Source organism: Entelurus aequoreus, linkage group LG03, assembly GCF_033978785.1.
Source record: "Entelurus aequoreus isolate RoL-2023_Sb linkage group LG03, RoL_Eaeq_v1.1, whole genome shotgun sequence".
Taxonomy (NCBI): Eukaryota; Metazoa; Chordata; class Actinopteri; order Syngnathiformes; family Syngnathidae; genus Entelurus; species Entelurus aequoreus.
The window spans coordinates 61,323,266-61,338,755 of record NC_084733.1 but is presented as its reverse complement, the minus strand read 5'-3'; the positions used below and the strand labels follow the sequence as shown (position 1 = coordinate 61,338,755).

The 15,490-nt window shown below is 40.2% G+C and overlaps 1 protein-coding gene, 2 long non-coding RNA genes and 1 other non-coding gene across 4 annotated transcripts; 3 read left to right on the top strand and 1 right to left on the bottom strand.

Moving 5' to 3' along the window:
• Nucleotides 1–770: 770 nt before the first annotated feature.
• Nucleotides 771–852, top strand: trnas-gcu (transfer RNA serine (anticodon GCU)). Its single transcript has one exon. It is a non-coding gene; the product is annotated as a tRNA-Ser (tRNA).
• A 370-nt stretch (nucleotides 853–1,222) lies between these two features.
• Nucleotides 1,223–4,999, bottom strand: LOC133645737 (uncharacterized). The gene is made up of 3 exons (XR_009825198.1): nucleotides 4,600–4,999; nucleotides 4,359–4,461; nucleotides 1,223–4,270 (listed from the first exon to the last, which is right to left on the bottom strand). It is a non-coding gene; the product is annotated as an uncharacterized LOC133645737 (long non-coding RNA).
• A 173-nt stretch (nucleotides 5,000–5,172) lies between these two features.
• LOC133645736 (uncharacterized) lies at nucleotides 5,173–6,555 on the top strand. Its single transcript, XR_009825197.1, has 5 exons — nucleotides 5,173–5,473; nucleotides 5,615–5,880; nucleotides 6,006–6,112; nucleotides 6,206–6,278; nucleotides 6,372–6,555. It is a non-coding gene; the product is annotated as an uncharacterized LOC133645736 (long non-coding RNA).
• A 502-nt stretch (nucleotides 6,556–7,057) lies between these two features.
• Nucleotides 7,058–8,805, top strand: LOC133645934 (uncharacterized). The gene is made up of 8 exons (XM_062040862.1): nucleotides 7,058–7,151; nucleotides 7,238–7,299; nucleotides 7,371–7,575; nucleotides 7,673–7,875; nucleotides 7,974–8,133; nucleotides 8,259–8,365; nucleotides 8,458–8,530; nucleotides 8,630–8,805. The coding sequence occupies exons 1-7, from the start codon at nucleotides 7,058–7,060 to the stop codon at nucleotides 8,473–8,475; spliced, it is 849 nt and encodes a 282-aa protein (XP_061896846.1). The 3' UTR covers nucleotides 8,476–8,530; nucleotides 8,630–8,805.
• Nucleotides 8,806–15,490: the final 6,685 nt, after the last annotated feature.

Sequence of the window (15,490 nt, the reverse complement as noted above, 5' to 3'; positions counted from 1 at the left end):
ATTTATATTAAAATCCCAAAAATATATTTATAAATACACGTTTATTCATACAAATTCTTGATTTATTTGTATGTCACATTTTTATATTCATACATTTTATTTGTATATATTTTCAAATCTCAAAAATATATTTACAAATACGCGTTTGTTTATACAAATTATTTATTTATTTGTATCTCACATTTGAATTTGTATTTGTATATTTATTAATATATGCATATGTATTAATATCATATTGATATACAGTATATAAGTTGATGTGAGACAATTCTACTTCCATAGGTGCCGACCACCTGTCATCTTCTTCACCCACAAACACTGAACGTGCAGCTTCCACCCAACAGGTGGCGCTGTAGCAAGAAGCCCAGGGGCTGAAGTTGCGGCTTCCACCCAAAAGATGGCACTGTAGCAAGAAGCCCACTTCCCGGCTTTCGGGTCTGCAATCACCTGTTTCTCGCAGCAATTTGCGCCACTAGATGGCGAAAATTGTTGCATAACACAACCACGGAGCAGCAAATGCACTTTTACGGGTTATTTTTGTCACATCTATCGGTAAATGAAGAGTTTGTTTAGAATGTATTCGATTTGACATCTTTTTACTGCCAAGAAGATTTGGATGTGATCATTGAAACGAAATCAGAGTTTTAATTTTCTACTACATTTGCACAATTCTACTAAGCAGTATTATGCAAACATGGTGTGTCTGACGTGAACATGAATCTAAAGTCAACTCGACTATATATATCTTACAGATAAGTGTAGGGGCACAGGACGAGGTGGCCGAGTGGTTAAGGCGATGGACTGCTAATCCATTGTGCTCTGCACGCGTGGGTTCGAATCCCATCCTCGTCGAAGCATTTTTTTTCTCATTTCAATGTTTTTTATTGTAGAAAATACAAATATTAACAATCAAATTTGGGGTTTATTCCAAATTGAGGTGACATCACATGTTGACGTTTGCACAGTTCATCCTTTGAAAAGCAGTAGGAAGAAGCAACGTTTATTACTTCTGCTTATTACAGCAGTTACTGATTGTTGGTCTAACTTTTTTTTCGACTCTCAAACATTTTCATATTTTTTCATTTGACACAGACACAGGCTGAAAAATTTAATATTTACTATTTTGAAACAGGCTGAAACATTCAATATAGATACATTTTAATTTGATGTAAAATCAATAAAATAAAGTTTTCTTGTTGAAATGGCTTTGTTAAAAAATGCGGTAAAGCGACCAATCAGGACAGAGCTTGTTAAAACATTTGACCAATCAGAAGAATAAAGTCAGCATCGTCACAATCAATGGAAGTAAACAAAATTGTAAAAGGAGCGACACATGTTAAATAAAAACTTTTATTCATGCCTCTGAAGTCCTAACACATCCTAACACATTGTAACAGATCCAAAGAGAGATCAAAGAGTTTCAAACAAGGTCCGAACAGATCTGAACAGTTCCTAACGAGATCAAAGAGTTTCAAAGAAGGTCCGAACAGATCTGAACAGTTCCTAATGAGATCAAAGAGTTTCAAAGAAGGTCCGAACATAGTTCCGAACAAGTCCCAACAATGACACGTGACGTAGGAGGGGGCGGGCTTATCGCTTTTATGTTTTTCACCGCATAACAGCGAACACAAGAACACAGAAAAGGTTGGTAAATTTGATTTGATACTCATTAATGCAACGCCATCTATAAGCCGAATGCTCAACAGTGTGACAAAACACTACACGATATGATTTCCCATCCCATTAGCACATAATACAACTTGTATTTCAACTTTCATGTAACGTCGTCGTTTTGCTAATGGACCTTCTGCATGTAATGGCGTTGATGTACATAGTCTAGCAGTGTGGCGATGGTGGGGATATTGGTGATATAGCAGAATCAGAAGACCAATAGTAACCTATGTATTTGTTAATTTGCCGTACAAACTCTGCCGATTTCTCGGGAAAAACCATAAGATGTGAAATAATTGTCCCAAGTTTCATTGTCCGTCAGTGGAATAGTAATTTATCGGCGGTCTGGTGTTTTCTCCTGCTCCTGTAATGGAAATTGGTTATGTGTTTGAGCAGAGCAGACAGATGTGTCCAGGTGTTTTAAACATGCTTAATTGTGCCAAGGCATCACGGTGGCACAGGGGTTAGTGCGTCTGCCTCACAATACAAAGGTCTGAGTAGCCTTGGGTTCAATCCCGGGCTCGGGATCTTTCTGTGTGGAGTTTGCATGTCCTCCCCGTGACTGCGTGGGTTCCCGGGTACTCCGGCTTCCTCCCACTTCCAAAGACATGCACCTGGGGATAGGTTGATTGGCAACACTAAATTGGCCCTAGTGTGTGAATGTGAGTGTGAATGTTGTCTGTCTATCTGTGTTGGCCCTGTGATGAGATGGCGACTTGTCCAGGGTGTACCCCGCCTTCCGCCCGATTGTAGCTGAGATAGGCTCCAGCGCCCCCCGCGACCCCGAAGGGAATTAGCGGTAGAAAATGGATGGATGGATGGATAATTGTGCCAAGTTTAATTTTTCATCAGCGGAATATTATTTTTACATCTGTCTGTGCCATATTACTACTACTAATGATAGTAATAATAATTATTATTATTACTTTATTTACATAGCACCTTTTAAAACATACATTTACAAAGTGCTTCACAACAATAATGCAAAACATGCCTTCATACATGCATACTTTAACCTACTTTATATTTAATGTTTGTAGATGACTAAGACAGGGAAACCAGACACTTACTGGAGGCACATCTGTATAAAATATGCCTGAGGCCAATACCACTTCTCAACTGGCAAACGTCCAGGGGCCAAGAAGTGGAAAAAGGCCCTGGGGAATATAGATGCTTGTCCCTTGCAGAGCCACACGAAGGATCTATTTGGGAGAAACCTTCTGTGCTCCTGTGGGTTCCATAAGGTATCGCCTAACTTATATATTATTTACTAATTACTTACTAATTATTTGCTAGCCAGCCAGCAGATCTGTCATCACCCGCTGGCTCCAGTAAGGCAGGAGAAGTTGAGACAGAGGCAGGGCAAGTCCGAGGTAGGGAGAGGAGACACAGAGACAAGGAGTGGAGACAAGGAGGCAGGGGAAGTCCGAAACAACCCAGAGTCAGGGAGAGGAGTCACAGAGACGAGAGGAGACACCGAGTCAGGAGCATCAGTGGCAGGACAGGGAGTGCAGTGCTACCAGTGCAACAAGCTTGTAGAGGGAAAACATTTCTCTGAGCACCTCTCTGACCACCATACAGAGGAGATGTGTGACACCTGTAGTGCAAAGGTGCAGGGTACTGTTGGTTTTTTGAACCACCTCCAACTGGTTCACTATTCAGAATTCATGGAGCCATTACCGCGGAAACCAACACCATTACCGCAAAGGCCAACACTACCACCACCAAAGCCAACACCATCTCTGCTCCCTTCTTCAGCCAGCTCTGCCACACCACAGCACACTGAAACTCCACTTAAATCGTCTTCAATTAATTGGCAAGGTTTTCTTCCTGAACAATTTCGCAAAGTAATCCAGGAAGCCGATTAGGTGTGGATTGCTAAGTGCCTCTATGAGCCTACGGGCCAGCTTAAACAAAAAAGCAAAGCATGCTGGTTTCACCCCCCATTGGAAGCCAAACCATCTCCTCCTCAGCCTGGGTGGTACTACCAGCAGAGGATGTTCCTCTGGGCACCAATGCGGATGTGGGGGATTCCTCTTAAATGCCTGCAGTGTTCCCGTAAAATGAACAGCTCCGGCATCTACAGGAAGGTCAGGGAGGTGATCGATGTGGATAGCCGCTATTATCTAGTAGGATGGGACTATCCACGTTGCAGCAAGTGCTCTCAGGTGGTCTGCACATGGAGCCAGGATATTTTCTCCCAGCTGGATGTGGCACACAGGAGCCTGTTCCCCGCTGTCCTCACAACACAGCTGGCTCTGGACAGAAAATGTATGTCTTTCCTGAAGCCGGGGACCAGTGGTAAATTGATTATACTTGTATAGCGCTTTTCTACCTTCAAGGTACTCAAAGCACTTTGACACTATTTCCACATTCACCCATTCACACACACATTCACACACTGATGGAGGGAGCTGCCATGCAAGGCCCTAACCATGACCCATCAGGAGCAAGGGTGAAGTGTCTTGCTCAAGGACACAACGAACGTGACGAAGTTGGTAGAAGGTGGGGATTGAACCAGGAACCCTCAGGTTGCTGGCACGGCCACTCTCCCAACTGCGCCACGCCGTCCCCGGTAACAGTTCCTCCTACCTCCAGTCTGCAATAGAGGAAGCACACAGTGAGGAGTGGGCACGTCAAACCATCCGCTACCTCTCAGACTGTGAGCGCCATATGAAGATGGCTACCTTCGTCCCCTCTGCAGCTGTCCATCTTCCTCCACCACCCTTCAGACCCCTTCCACTTGCCCAGTGGTTCGAGACGGTCCACTCCAACAACATCCTCAGCCATCTGGATGAGATGAAGGGAGTGATAACGTCTACCTATGGTATAATTCTTAAGATTAGCAAAGAAGGTGAGGGTTTCAACAGTAAAACAATATAGAAAATATAACATGTACAATAACAACAAAATAGGAAATGGGTTTACTTCTTAGTGGGGCAATGACTTCAGTTTGTAGTGTTTGTTTTACAGATCACCAAGAAGCTGGCTGGTGGGATCGGGGACAGTGCTGCATGGATCACAAACATCGGCAACGAGTTTGGCCAGGTTCTGAACTCTGTTCTGACGACGGGTGAAGGTGCAGGAAGGCACACACAGAAGGCTAAGAAGAAAGGACGTGCGTCAGGTCGACCGTGAAGAGCACCCAGGAAGCAGAGTAGCTCTGCTCCTGGACAGCAGGCGGCAGAGAGGTGCTTGACCACAATTTTCTATCAGTTTGGTTCAATACAAATCCCCAGGTAACACCTAACGTTAACGTAACGTTCCCTTATGGTTCTCTTTTGGTTATGCAAGATGAGAACGTTCTAAGAACGTTCTTCGAACATATCAAAAAAATAAAAAAGTTTTTGATATGTTCTAAGAACGTTCTAAGAACGGTCTTAGAACATATTAAAAAATAAGTTTATTTTTTAATATGTTCTAAGAACGTTCTTAGAACGTTCTCATCTATATACCAAATATAATTTGCCTGCAATGGAAACAGCAACTGTTAGGCTTTTATAAATGTTTTTTTCGCAAATTTACTTTTTATACAGTATGTTGTAACGTTTCCCTAACTTTCTGCAAAAGTGTTGTGTTTTGTGAACAATCTGACGCCGGCTGAGTCAAGGCTGCACGCACAGTAGGTAGCGGTAATGCACACACAAGGTTGCTTGCCAACCGCCATAAAAATCAGAAGAAGAAGAAGAAGACTGCACGCGTGCACAATTGAAGCTGCTCCGTGAGACAAAGAAGGACGAAGGCTAACTACTTCCAGAATCCCGATTTTAAAGCAATTTGGTGCGCCATCCATTTATCACAAGTAAGTATAGAAAGAGTGAAATACGAAGCACGTTTTTGTATAACAATTTCCAACCTACATGATTAATTTCAGACCATTTTACGGTTTTAGCGTTGTGTATAAATGCGCGCCGGCGCTAACTAGCATACATTTCTCGTGCAGGTTGGCTGTTATAAAGTTTCCAAACTGACCAAAGACCAACGAATGACTTCTGAAGAAGGGTGGATTTATTTGTAGTTTAGTTAAACAATAATTTGCCCCGTCAGTGATATGATTTGAATGCTGCCTGAACGTTCCGAATTTGGCAGACACGGTGAGGACAATGCTGAGGAAAATTGCCACAAACAAAGTCCTGGAGCAGCTTGGCCTCCGTGGAAAGTCAGGAAAAGTGGCGTTTGAAGACTTGCCCCTTTACAGAATAATAAATAGTAAGTGTTAATAATAGGTTTGCATCTTTGAACATATGTTGCATGTATGCTCACAAGGTCGATCTAGCTGTTATTATTACAGTATTTATTCTAAAGGGAATTCTAAATTGTGCTGGTGATTGCAGAGGCATGCAGGGGTGTTTACAAGCAGATGACCACAGCTGAAGTGGATTGTGAGCTTGGAGAGGTCCTGAAACTGGCCACTTTTCAAAAGGGAGGTTCAAAATTTGAGGTACGGAGAAGATAAGATATCCCAATTTTGAATTCCCATTTTATTGAAGTTCCACTGCATGTCTTTTGAATTTGCAATTATAACTACTTGCAGGAGAAGAGGAGGAATTAAGAGGGAGGACAAAAAAGGAAAAAGAAACAAGCAAAAGAACAGAGTGAGATGAGAGGTAAATGATAAAGTAATTATGCCAATGTTTTAATTTTATAGTTCCGTGTGTGCGATAATAGGGCAACCCATTTTCCTTGGGTTTTTTTTATAGAATAAACACAATATGAAGAAGTTTCAACAGAGGGCTTATAAGCGTAGATGGGCTGCCACAACTAGGCATTTGAAGAAGCAATGCCGACAGTCAACTTTAGAATTAGAGAGTGATGATAGCGAGCAAAAGAATGACACGACATCAACTCCAGAAACAGTGACAAAGTACATGGATGCTGTGTGCAGGCTAAGAATAACTGACTAACTGTATCAGGATTCATAAATAACTCTTTGATGCAGTATTGAAATGGTAATATTATCTGATTGTTTTCCAGATGGCTCCTTCTTTTGTGGTCGTTGAGTTCCTTGGTGAACATTCAGTCGCTGTTGTCCCAACCAAATGGACAGAAGATGATGGAAAGGTTATTACTTTTTCTGAAAAGTACTGTGCATAGGCATAATATTGTAGCTTATTATTATTATGTCATTCATCATGATTATTTTATCTTCAGAATACCTTCTGCTATTGGCCAAGGCCAAATCCTACCCACTCCAGAATCCGGAAAGCTGAGATTCCTGACAAACAATTCTGGTTTTCAGGAAAACATTGACTGGTAAGGGAATATCGTCTAAGTTATATCATGTATATTTTAAACAACATAAGTTAAATTTATCTTGAGTCATCGGCATACTTTGAAATTTTGCAGAAGACTTTGACAAGGCCTTCAATACGAAAAACAAGCTAAAATGTTTTCGAGCCCAGAAGAAGTGTTAACCAAACGGAGCCACATCACCCCTGAACGCTATAGAAACGATGAGGAAGATGTGTTTGATGCTGACGGTATAGTCACTTTTCAAAGACTGTTTACTTACAATACTCAAATACTACTTAGTGGTGCATAAATTTTTTTGTCTTCGTTGGTTTAGATGAAGAGGAAATTCGGCCAAAAAAGAAGTGCAGAAAAGAGAAAACACAGATCTTCGTCCAGGCACCCCCACTGCCAGAGCTCCCAACCTTTAACTTTCCAATCTCCAGCGAGTACCAGACCACTTCAGCTAGTACCAGCCAATACCAGACCACTCCAAGGCATCCAGGCCGACCTCACAGCCCAGCGAGAAGCAGCACTTCCAGGCTCAGTCCAGACAGGAATGCATCCAGCTCAAGCCAGTACCAGACCGCTCAAGCCAGTACCAGACCACTCCAGCCAGTACGAGTCAGTACCAGACCGCTCCAAGAAGCAGCAGGAATGCCCTTGACAGTGAACGTTAGTTGGCTATTTAACTGTTGATAGGTGGTGTTAAACAGGCTGTTACAACGGGCAGTAATACGAATTACCTCTTTGACTTTTGTTGTCTTTGCAGTTTTCCAGTTGAACATGAAAGTTCAAAATATACTTGAGAACCAGGGAGAAATTATGCGCATGCTGAGAGGGCTGGCAGCACAGTCTGTGGGGCCAGAATCTGTGGATGTTCAAGATCTCATTGATCAGCCTTTCGAGACTCTTGAGCAGCTGAAGGCCTTCTGTGAACGGCTCGACACTGATCTTCTGCTCAGAAAGCAGCTGGTAATTAGTTTTAATTCCCCACTGCAAAAATATCTTGCTCAGTTATCAAAAAACAATTTCTAATCAAGTACAATATTGTTGTTTATTTATTTGCATAGGTGAAAGCTCTTACTGCTCTTGGTGGGCAGAATTTGGCAGACACGGTGAGGACAATGCTGAGGAAAATTGCCACAAACAAAGTCCTGGAGCAGCTTGGCCTCCGTGGAAAGTCAGGAAAAGTGGCGTTTGAGGACTTGCCCCTTTACAGAATAATAAATAGTAAGTGTTAATCATAGGTTTGCATCTTTGAGCATATGTTGCATGTATGCTCACAAGGTCGATCTAGCTGTTATTATTACAGTATTTATTCTAAAGGGAATTCTAAATTGTGCTGGTGATTGCAGAGGCATGCAGGGGTGTTTACAAGCAGACGACCACAGCTGAAGTGGATTGTGAGCTTGGAGAGGTCCTGAAACTGGCCACTTTTCGAAAGGGAGGTTCAAAATTTGAGGTACGGAGAAGAGAAGATATCCCAATTTTGAATTCCATTTTATTGAAGTTCCACTGCATGTCTTTTGAATTTGCAATTATAACTACTTGCAGGAGAAGAGGAGGAATTAAGAGGGAGGACAAAAAAGGAAAAAGAAACAAGCAAAAGAACAGAGTGAGATGAGAGGTAAATGATAAAGTAATTATGCCAATGTTTTAATTCAATTCAATTAATCTGCTTTCAAGTGCTGTCTTTGTTGTATTTGTGATAATTATTTACTTCCAGGATTTGGGTTTCCCTGCTTGGGCTGCTTCCCCCGCGACCCGACCTCGGATAAGCGGAAGAAGATGGATGGATGGATGGATGGATTTACTTCCAGGAAGAGAACCAAGAAGGGGCAGGATACACTGACGCGCACGACCAAGACCACTGCATTCCATTCCATTTATAAATGATAAATGGGTTATATGTCAAAGCGCTTTGAGTACCTTGAAGATAGAAAAGCGCTATACAAGTATATACTTGTATAGCGCTTTTCTACCTTCAAGGTACTCAAAGCGCAATTGACAGTATTTCCACATTCACCCATTCACACACACATTCACACACTGATGGAGGGAGCTGCCATGCAAGGCGCTACCAGCACCCATCAGGAGCAAGGGTGAAGTGTCTTGCCCAAGGACACAACGGACGTGCCAAGGATGGAAGAAGGTGGGGATTGAACCCCAGTAACCATCAACCCTCCGATTGCTGGCACGGCCACTCTACCAACTTCGCCACGCCGTCCCCATTTTTGTATAATATCACTAATAAAGAATTATTTCTGTTGAAATCACTATCACAAATAAATAATTAATTCTGTTGAAATTTCTGTTTGAGTGTTATTCCTGACAATATAGCATGAAAACAGATGTAAATAGCATGTTCCTAAACAGTTCCCTAAACGTTCTAGCCAAACGTTCTTGGCTAACGTTCTGCTAACCAAGCAAGAACTCCACAACCAAACGTTCTTTGAACGTTATAAACGAACGTTCCCAGAACAATGCCACAACATTCTCCTGACGTTCACATAACGTTCCCTTGTTACCTGGGTCATTGAATAAGAGACAGTACATTTTATTGCAATCCCTGTTGACATTGTCACCTGCTTCTTCATGACTTTACATCCTTGTTCACAGTCCAGATATCATCTTTCTCTCCCACGGACTATACATGACTCACGGCCAAGCAGCCCAGGACCCTGAATTAAACAGGGTCAGTGAGGTGTTTGCCCCAGACTTGCCAAAGAGTTTCAGCAAGCACGTAACAGGCCAAAGGACACAAAGGGAAAAATCATGCCTATCACTCAGTCCATTGTGAGCGTCTACAGCCACATCAGACAGCTGCTGGAGGACAGCAGGGTTGTCCTGGACCATACAAACTTGGTTCTGGTGCCGGTTAACAACACAACTGTCTCTTTATGGTGTGTGTTATTTTATTTATCTTTCCCATACAGTCAAGACCGTATATAAATATTTACATCAAGAAAAACCTGTACCTGCATACTTGTTACCTTAGGGCAGCGTTTCTCAAAGTGTGGGGCGCGCCCCACTGGAGGGGAATAGAGACATGACAGGAGGGCGCGAGGAACGGGAGGAAATTTCACTTTGATTTTTTTATTTTTTTTAATTATTATATTCTTTGATTTTTTTTTTTTACTATGCTTTCATTTTCTATCATCATCATCAGCCGTTGTCAGTCCACTGCTGGACGAAAGCCTCAACATGTTTCTGCCATAGTGAACGATCTCTTGGCGTACTCTTCATGCTGGTTATTAGCCTACACCTTCCACGCTGGCTTGGTGCGGGTTGGAAGGGGTATTTTATATCAGAGATCGTTCTCCTAGACTAATTGCCTTACTGGGCTGTTGAACTTAGTCTGTCCTGTTGGTTGTCCGCGCCCCAATTACCCAGGGACCCGCTCAGCTTTATGGCGCTGACCGCCCGCCAGTCACAAGAGAAGGTGCAAACGGTTCTTTGTGTGCAATTTATAGACGTTAGTTGGGACTCACTAACCCCACACACAACCTCCCATCTCATGCCTGGATGTAGTTTAACTTCATACTCAGGACACTCATTTTCTATACACACTGTAAATCACTTTGTGATTCTGTCTGTGAAATCCGCTATATAGATAAATGTAAATTACTTATTTTTCCTGTAGGGTTTACATTTGTAGGTAGGAGCGAAAGTTTGACAGACAATAGCAACAGTAACTAATGGGGGCGGGGCTAAGCGGAAGCTTTGTGAATGGCGAGTCACTGTGCGAGGATTTGCTGTTTTGCAAATACATAAAAAATAGAGCCACTGCTGATGAGCTGTTCAAGATAATGGACAGTTTCCTCAAAGAACACGACCTTAAATGGGAAAACTGTGTGGGCTTTTGCTCTGATGGCGCGCATGGCAAAGTCAAGAAACGGGCTGCAGGCTCTAATAAAGAGGGTTGCGCCAAATGCGCATTGGACACAATGTGTCATTCACCGGGAAACACTCGCGTCATGGCAGCTCAGCCCCGAATTCAATGAGGTTTTAACAGTGGCAGTGTCAAACCTGCAACCCCGATTTGAAAAGCTGTGCAGTGCAAAACAGGCTCATTGCAGCCACTAATGCTGGAGTACTGTAAAACTCATGTTCACTTGCCCTGTCCTCCTTTTTTTGGCAAAGATTGCAAAGTGGCACTTTTATTTTCATTTATTATTGAACTTGATGCAAGTTATTTGATTTATTATTGAACTTGATGCAAGTTATAACACTATTATTTGATTTATTATTGAACTTGATGCAAGTTATAACACTTTTTTTTATTTATTATTGAACTTCATGCAAGTTATAACACTTTTGTTTTATTTATTATTGAACTTGATGCAAGTTATAACACTTTTATTTGATTTATTATTGAACTTGATGCAAGTTATAACACTTTTTTTGATTTATTATTGAACTTGATGCAAGTTATAAAACACTTTTGTTTTATTTATTATTGAACTTGATGCAAGTTATAACACTTTTGTTTTATTTATTATTGAACTTTATGCAAGTTATTTGATTTATTATTGAACTTGATGCAAGTTATAACACTTTTATTTGATTTATTATTGAATTTGATGCAAGTTATAACACTTTTTTTGATTTATTATTGAACTTGATGCAAGTTATAACACTTTTGTTTGATTTATTATTGAATTGATGCAAGTTATTTTATTTGATATTGAACTTGATGCAAGTTATACCACAGCTGCACAGTTATTTTATTTATTATTGAACTTGATTTTATTTTATGTTATTGAGTTTGAATGTATAAAACTTGATGTTACTTGATGTTCGATACATTTGAAAATGTTAAGCTTGGCATTAGCGTTCTGTTGGGGCGATGGGGGCAGGTGGGGCTTGAAAACTCCCCTTTATCCAAAGTGGGGGATGACAAAAAAAGTTTGAGAACCACTGCCTTAGGGGGATAGGCTCTCATAAAATAATGAATGTTTGTCTTGTAGGCTGCTTAGGAGGGATAGGAGGAAGGACAGGGATGTGCTGCTGCAAGGCACTGTACTCCGCAAACAGCTGCACCTGGCCAAAGAGTCTCTCCCTGCAGTTAACACACTTCCGGCTGCCCCTGTGCAGCATGCACATGAAGTGATGACATTCAAGAAGCTTGAAAACCATGAGGGGGAAGCTTTCCCCCGTCAGTGTGCTCGGGTGGCAAATAGGCCTGTGGTACTGTATATCTACCATTTCCACATCCCTCGTTCCCTCCACATTTCCAGCAGGCTCCTCTTTACCATCAAGCTCCACCATTCCAGCCTGCTCCCCCGTTCCAGCCTGGTCCACCGTAAGTAAGCATTGTCACAATCAACGAAAGTAAATAAAATAACAGAAGGGACACATGTTAAATACAAACTTTTATTCATGAAATCAAGTATTTTAGACATTTATTTATTCCTTATTTATTAATGTGAACATGTTTTGGTGTTGATTACAGTTGCTATGATATATATTAGACAGTATTTATTAATAATTACTAAACAACTTCTCACAGACTGAAAGCTTTGATATGTGACATCTTCCGAAATTAAATTTATTATGTCATGTTGTCACAATAACATGATGTTCTTGAACCGAACATCTTCAAAGTGTGACATAATTAAATGTATTGTCATGTCGCCACAATAACATGATGAACTTGAACCGAACATCTTCAAAGTGTGACATAATTAAATGTATTGTCATGTCGCCACAATAACATGATGATCTTGAACCGAACATCTTCAAAGTGTGACATAATTAAATGTATTGTTGTGTCGCCACAATGACATGATGAACTTGAACCTAACATCTTGAAAGTGTGACATAATTAAATGTATTATTTCATGTCGTCACAATAACATGAACTTGAACCTAACACCTTCAAAGTGTAACAAAAGTACTTTTTACAAAGTATTTTACTGCCATAAAGCGTTTAGAAACGCTGCAAAAGAATATCAACTCTAAACTACTGACTACCCTTACCTTAACTAGATTACTTTAAAAAAAATAGTTGCATTTTTAAAATAAAAGTGACTTAGTAAAATTATTGCTTCGGGTAAAAATACTGCGTATCAAATACTACAATGTGCACACAATAGACAGCAAAGTGCTGACTCACCTGAAATGATGGTTGCAATATTTACCTGCGTCTTCTTCATTGCTACTTGCAGCCAAGAAGTGTTTACTGTAAATGACTGTACTACGGGCCATGTTTGTGCCTGATGATATCACAGTGATATTACTGTGCAGTACATTAAAATACACGAGTGCTTTTTAGTCGATATTAAACATGAAAGGAAACAGTTATAACTTGTCATTTATTATTGATTGAAATACACCGCACATGAATGATAAGACACACTAATAATATGTTACATGGATAATAAGAAACGTTACAACAGGGTGTCCAAACTTGTTCCACAACATTTCAAGGATGGTTTAGATACCTTTAATAAAAGTAAGCCATGTAATGCAATGCTAATGCATGCATAATGATATGCGCATCAGCTTGTATCCTCGGTAATATATATGTTAACTTCATATTTCAACTTTGTCTTATTACATGACACTTTTTTTCTGTGGATTGACTGTATTTTTACAAGAAGCCTGGTATTAAAATAATTCATACTACTGATGAATAATAATTATAATCATCCTTAGTCCATTCTGAAGAACAGATGTTTTAATGCGGAATACATTTACACATGTATGTATGTGTGTGTGTATATGTATGTATGTATATATGTGTATATATATGTGTGTGTGTGTATGTATGTGTGTATATATATATATATATGTATGTGTATATATATGTATGTAAGTGTATATGTGTGTATATATGTATGTATGTATGTGTGTATATATACACACATAAATACATACATATGTACACATATGTATATGTGTGTGTGTATATATATATATATATATATATATATATATATATATATACACACACACATACATTTACATATATATATATATGTAAATGTGTGTATGTGTGTGTATGTATATTTATATATATAGACAAAGAGACTTAAAAACTCTACCCTGCATACTGCAATTAAACTGTATAATAATACTATCTAATTAAATAAGTAATACAGTCATATACCAGAATGCTAATAGTTTCCATGCTGCTGTTGCCCTGAAAATGAAAATATTTTTTTTATATAAAATACTGTCTGTTCTTTTAATTTTTTTAAAATCTTTGTTTGTTTAATATTCATTGTAAAGTTCAGCTGTTTTTTCAGTGGGGCCTTGGCTCCACTGCAAGCATGAATAAATAAAGTCAAGTCAAGTCAAAAGTCATATATGTGTGTGTGCGTGTGTATATATGTATATATACACACACACGCAGTATATATTAGGGCTGTCAAAGTTAACGTGATAACACGTTAACTATACATTTTAATAAAGGCACACATTTTTTGGAGGGGCGATTAAAGCGAACACTTCCTTTTTGACCCTCGGGCCGTGCCGTAGCGGGGGAACTTTGCTGCAGTTCACTTGCTGCTTATGAGCCACAAGCGAGCAGAAATGGACAAAAGAAAGTCTACCTTATGGAAACATCAGGTTCAAAGCCATAACAAGTTGTTCTCCCGACAAGAAAGGACTATTTTTCGCCGTGAGAAGAGGCGACATCCCAGCAGCAAACACCTGCTGCGCGTGTTGTTCTAGAGATGGGTGGTGCTTCCCTTTCGTGTTCAGATTATGGTTAAGGTGCAGTGATAATACAACATTTAAATTGTTATTGTGACTGATTTCACGCCCCCACCCCCACCCCCACCCCCACAGGTATTTTGGTAATTTAGGGGAAACCCTGACATGAACAAAATAAAAATGTCTTCCATTACGATGATACTTTGTAACTTTGTAAGTAAGATGACATAGAAGCTCACCAGAAATGAAAGACAGGATGTCGAGAGGAGACTATTTTTTTTATTGCCAACAGTCGATCCAACATTAAAACATGTCAAGCCATTTCTCAAAACAATCACACTTTTCCGCCTTCAAAATAAAAGTGCTACACTATACCTCCAGTTTAACTACGTTTAGGGTTTCTCCTTAATGTACGGCTTCATATTAGCCGCCACACCTAACAAAATAAAGTAATATAATGTATTGTAGTGTCCAGAAGAAAAAGTCTGACGCTCTGTTTAGATTGTATTGCCAATTTAAGGATAACAAACAGGCCCAATTCCAGCAAGTATTTCCTCCGTGCTTCACTCCTAGACACACAACACCCTCATTAGCCCTGAAACCCTCAAGTTGCCAGCAACTTGAGGGTTCCAGGTTTGATCCCCGCTTCCGCCATCCTAGTCACTGCCGTTGTGTCCTTGGGCAAGACACTTTACCCACCTGCTCCCAGTGCCACCCACACTGGTTTAAATGTAACTTAGATATTGGGTTTCACTATGTAAAGCGCTTTGAGTCACTAGAGAAAAACGCTATGTAAATATAATTCACTTCACTTCACTTTACTTCAACACTTGATCATTCTCCACCGACTTGGTGTGTGGGAAAAATGACCACCATAACACACTGACATACACATTAACACCAGCAGGAAGTTACAGTATTAAGG

What these genes read in the sequence shown, in the direction of transcription:
- LOC133645934 (XM_062040862.1), top strand. Translation starts at nt 7,058, where the DNA reads ATGTTTTCGAGCCCAGAAGAAGTGTTAACCAAACGGAGCCACATCACC. An exon ending in AGATGTGTTTGATGCTGACG is followed by an intron (nt 7,152 to 7,237) that starts GTATAGTCACTT and finishes TCGTTGGTTTAG; the next exon opens with ATGAAGAGGAAATTCGGCCA. An exon ending in TTCTGCTCAGAAAGCAGCTG is followed by an intron (nt 7,876 to 7,973) that starts GTAATTAGTTTT and finishes TTATTTGCATAG; the next exon opens with GTGAAAGCTCTTACTGCTCT.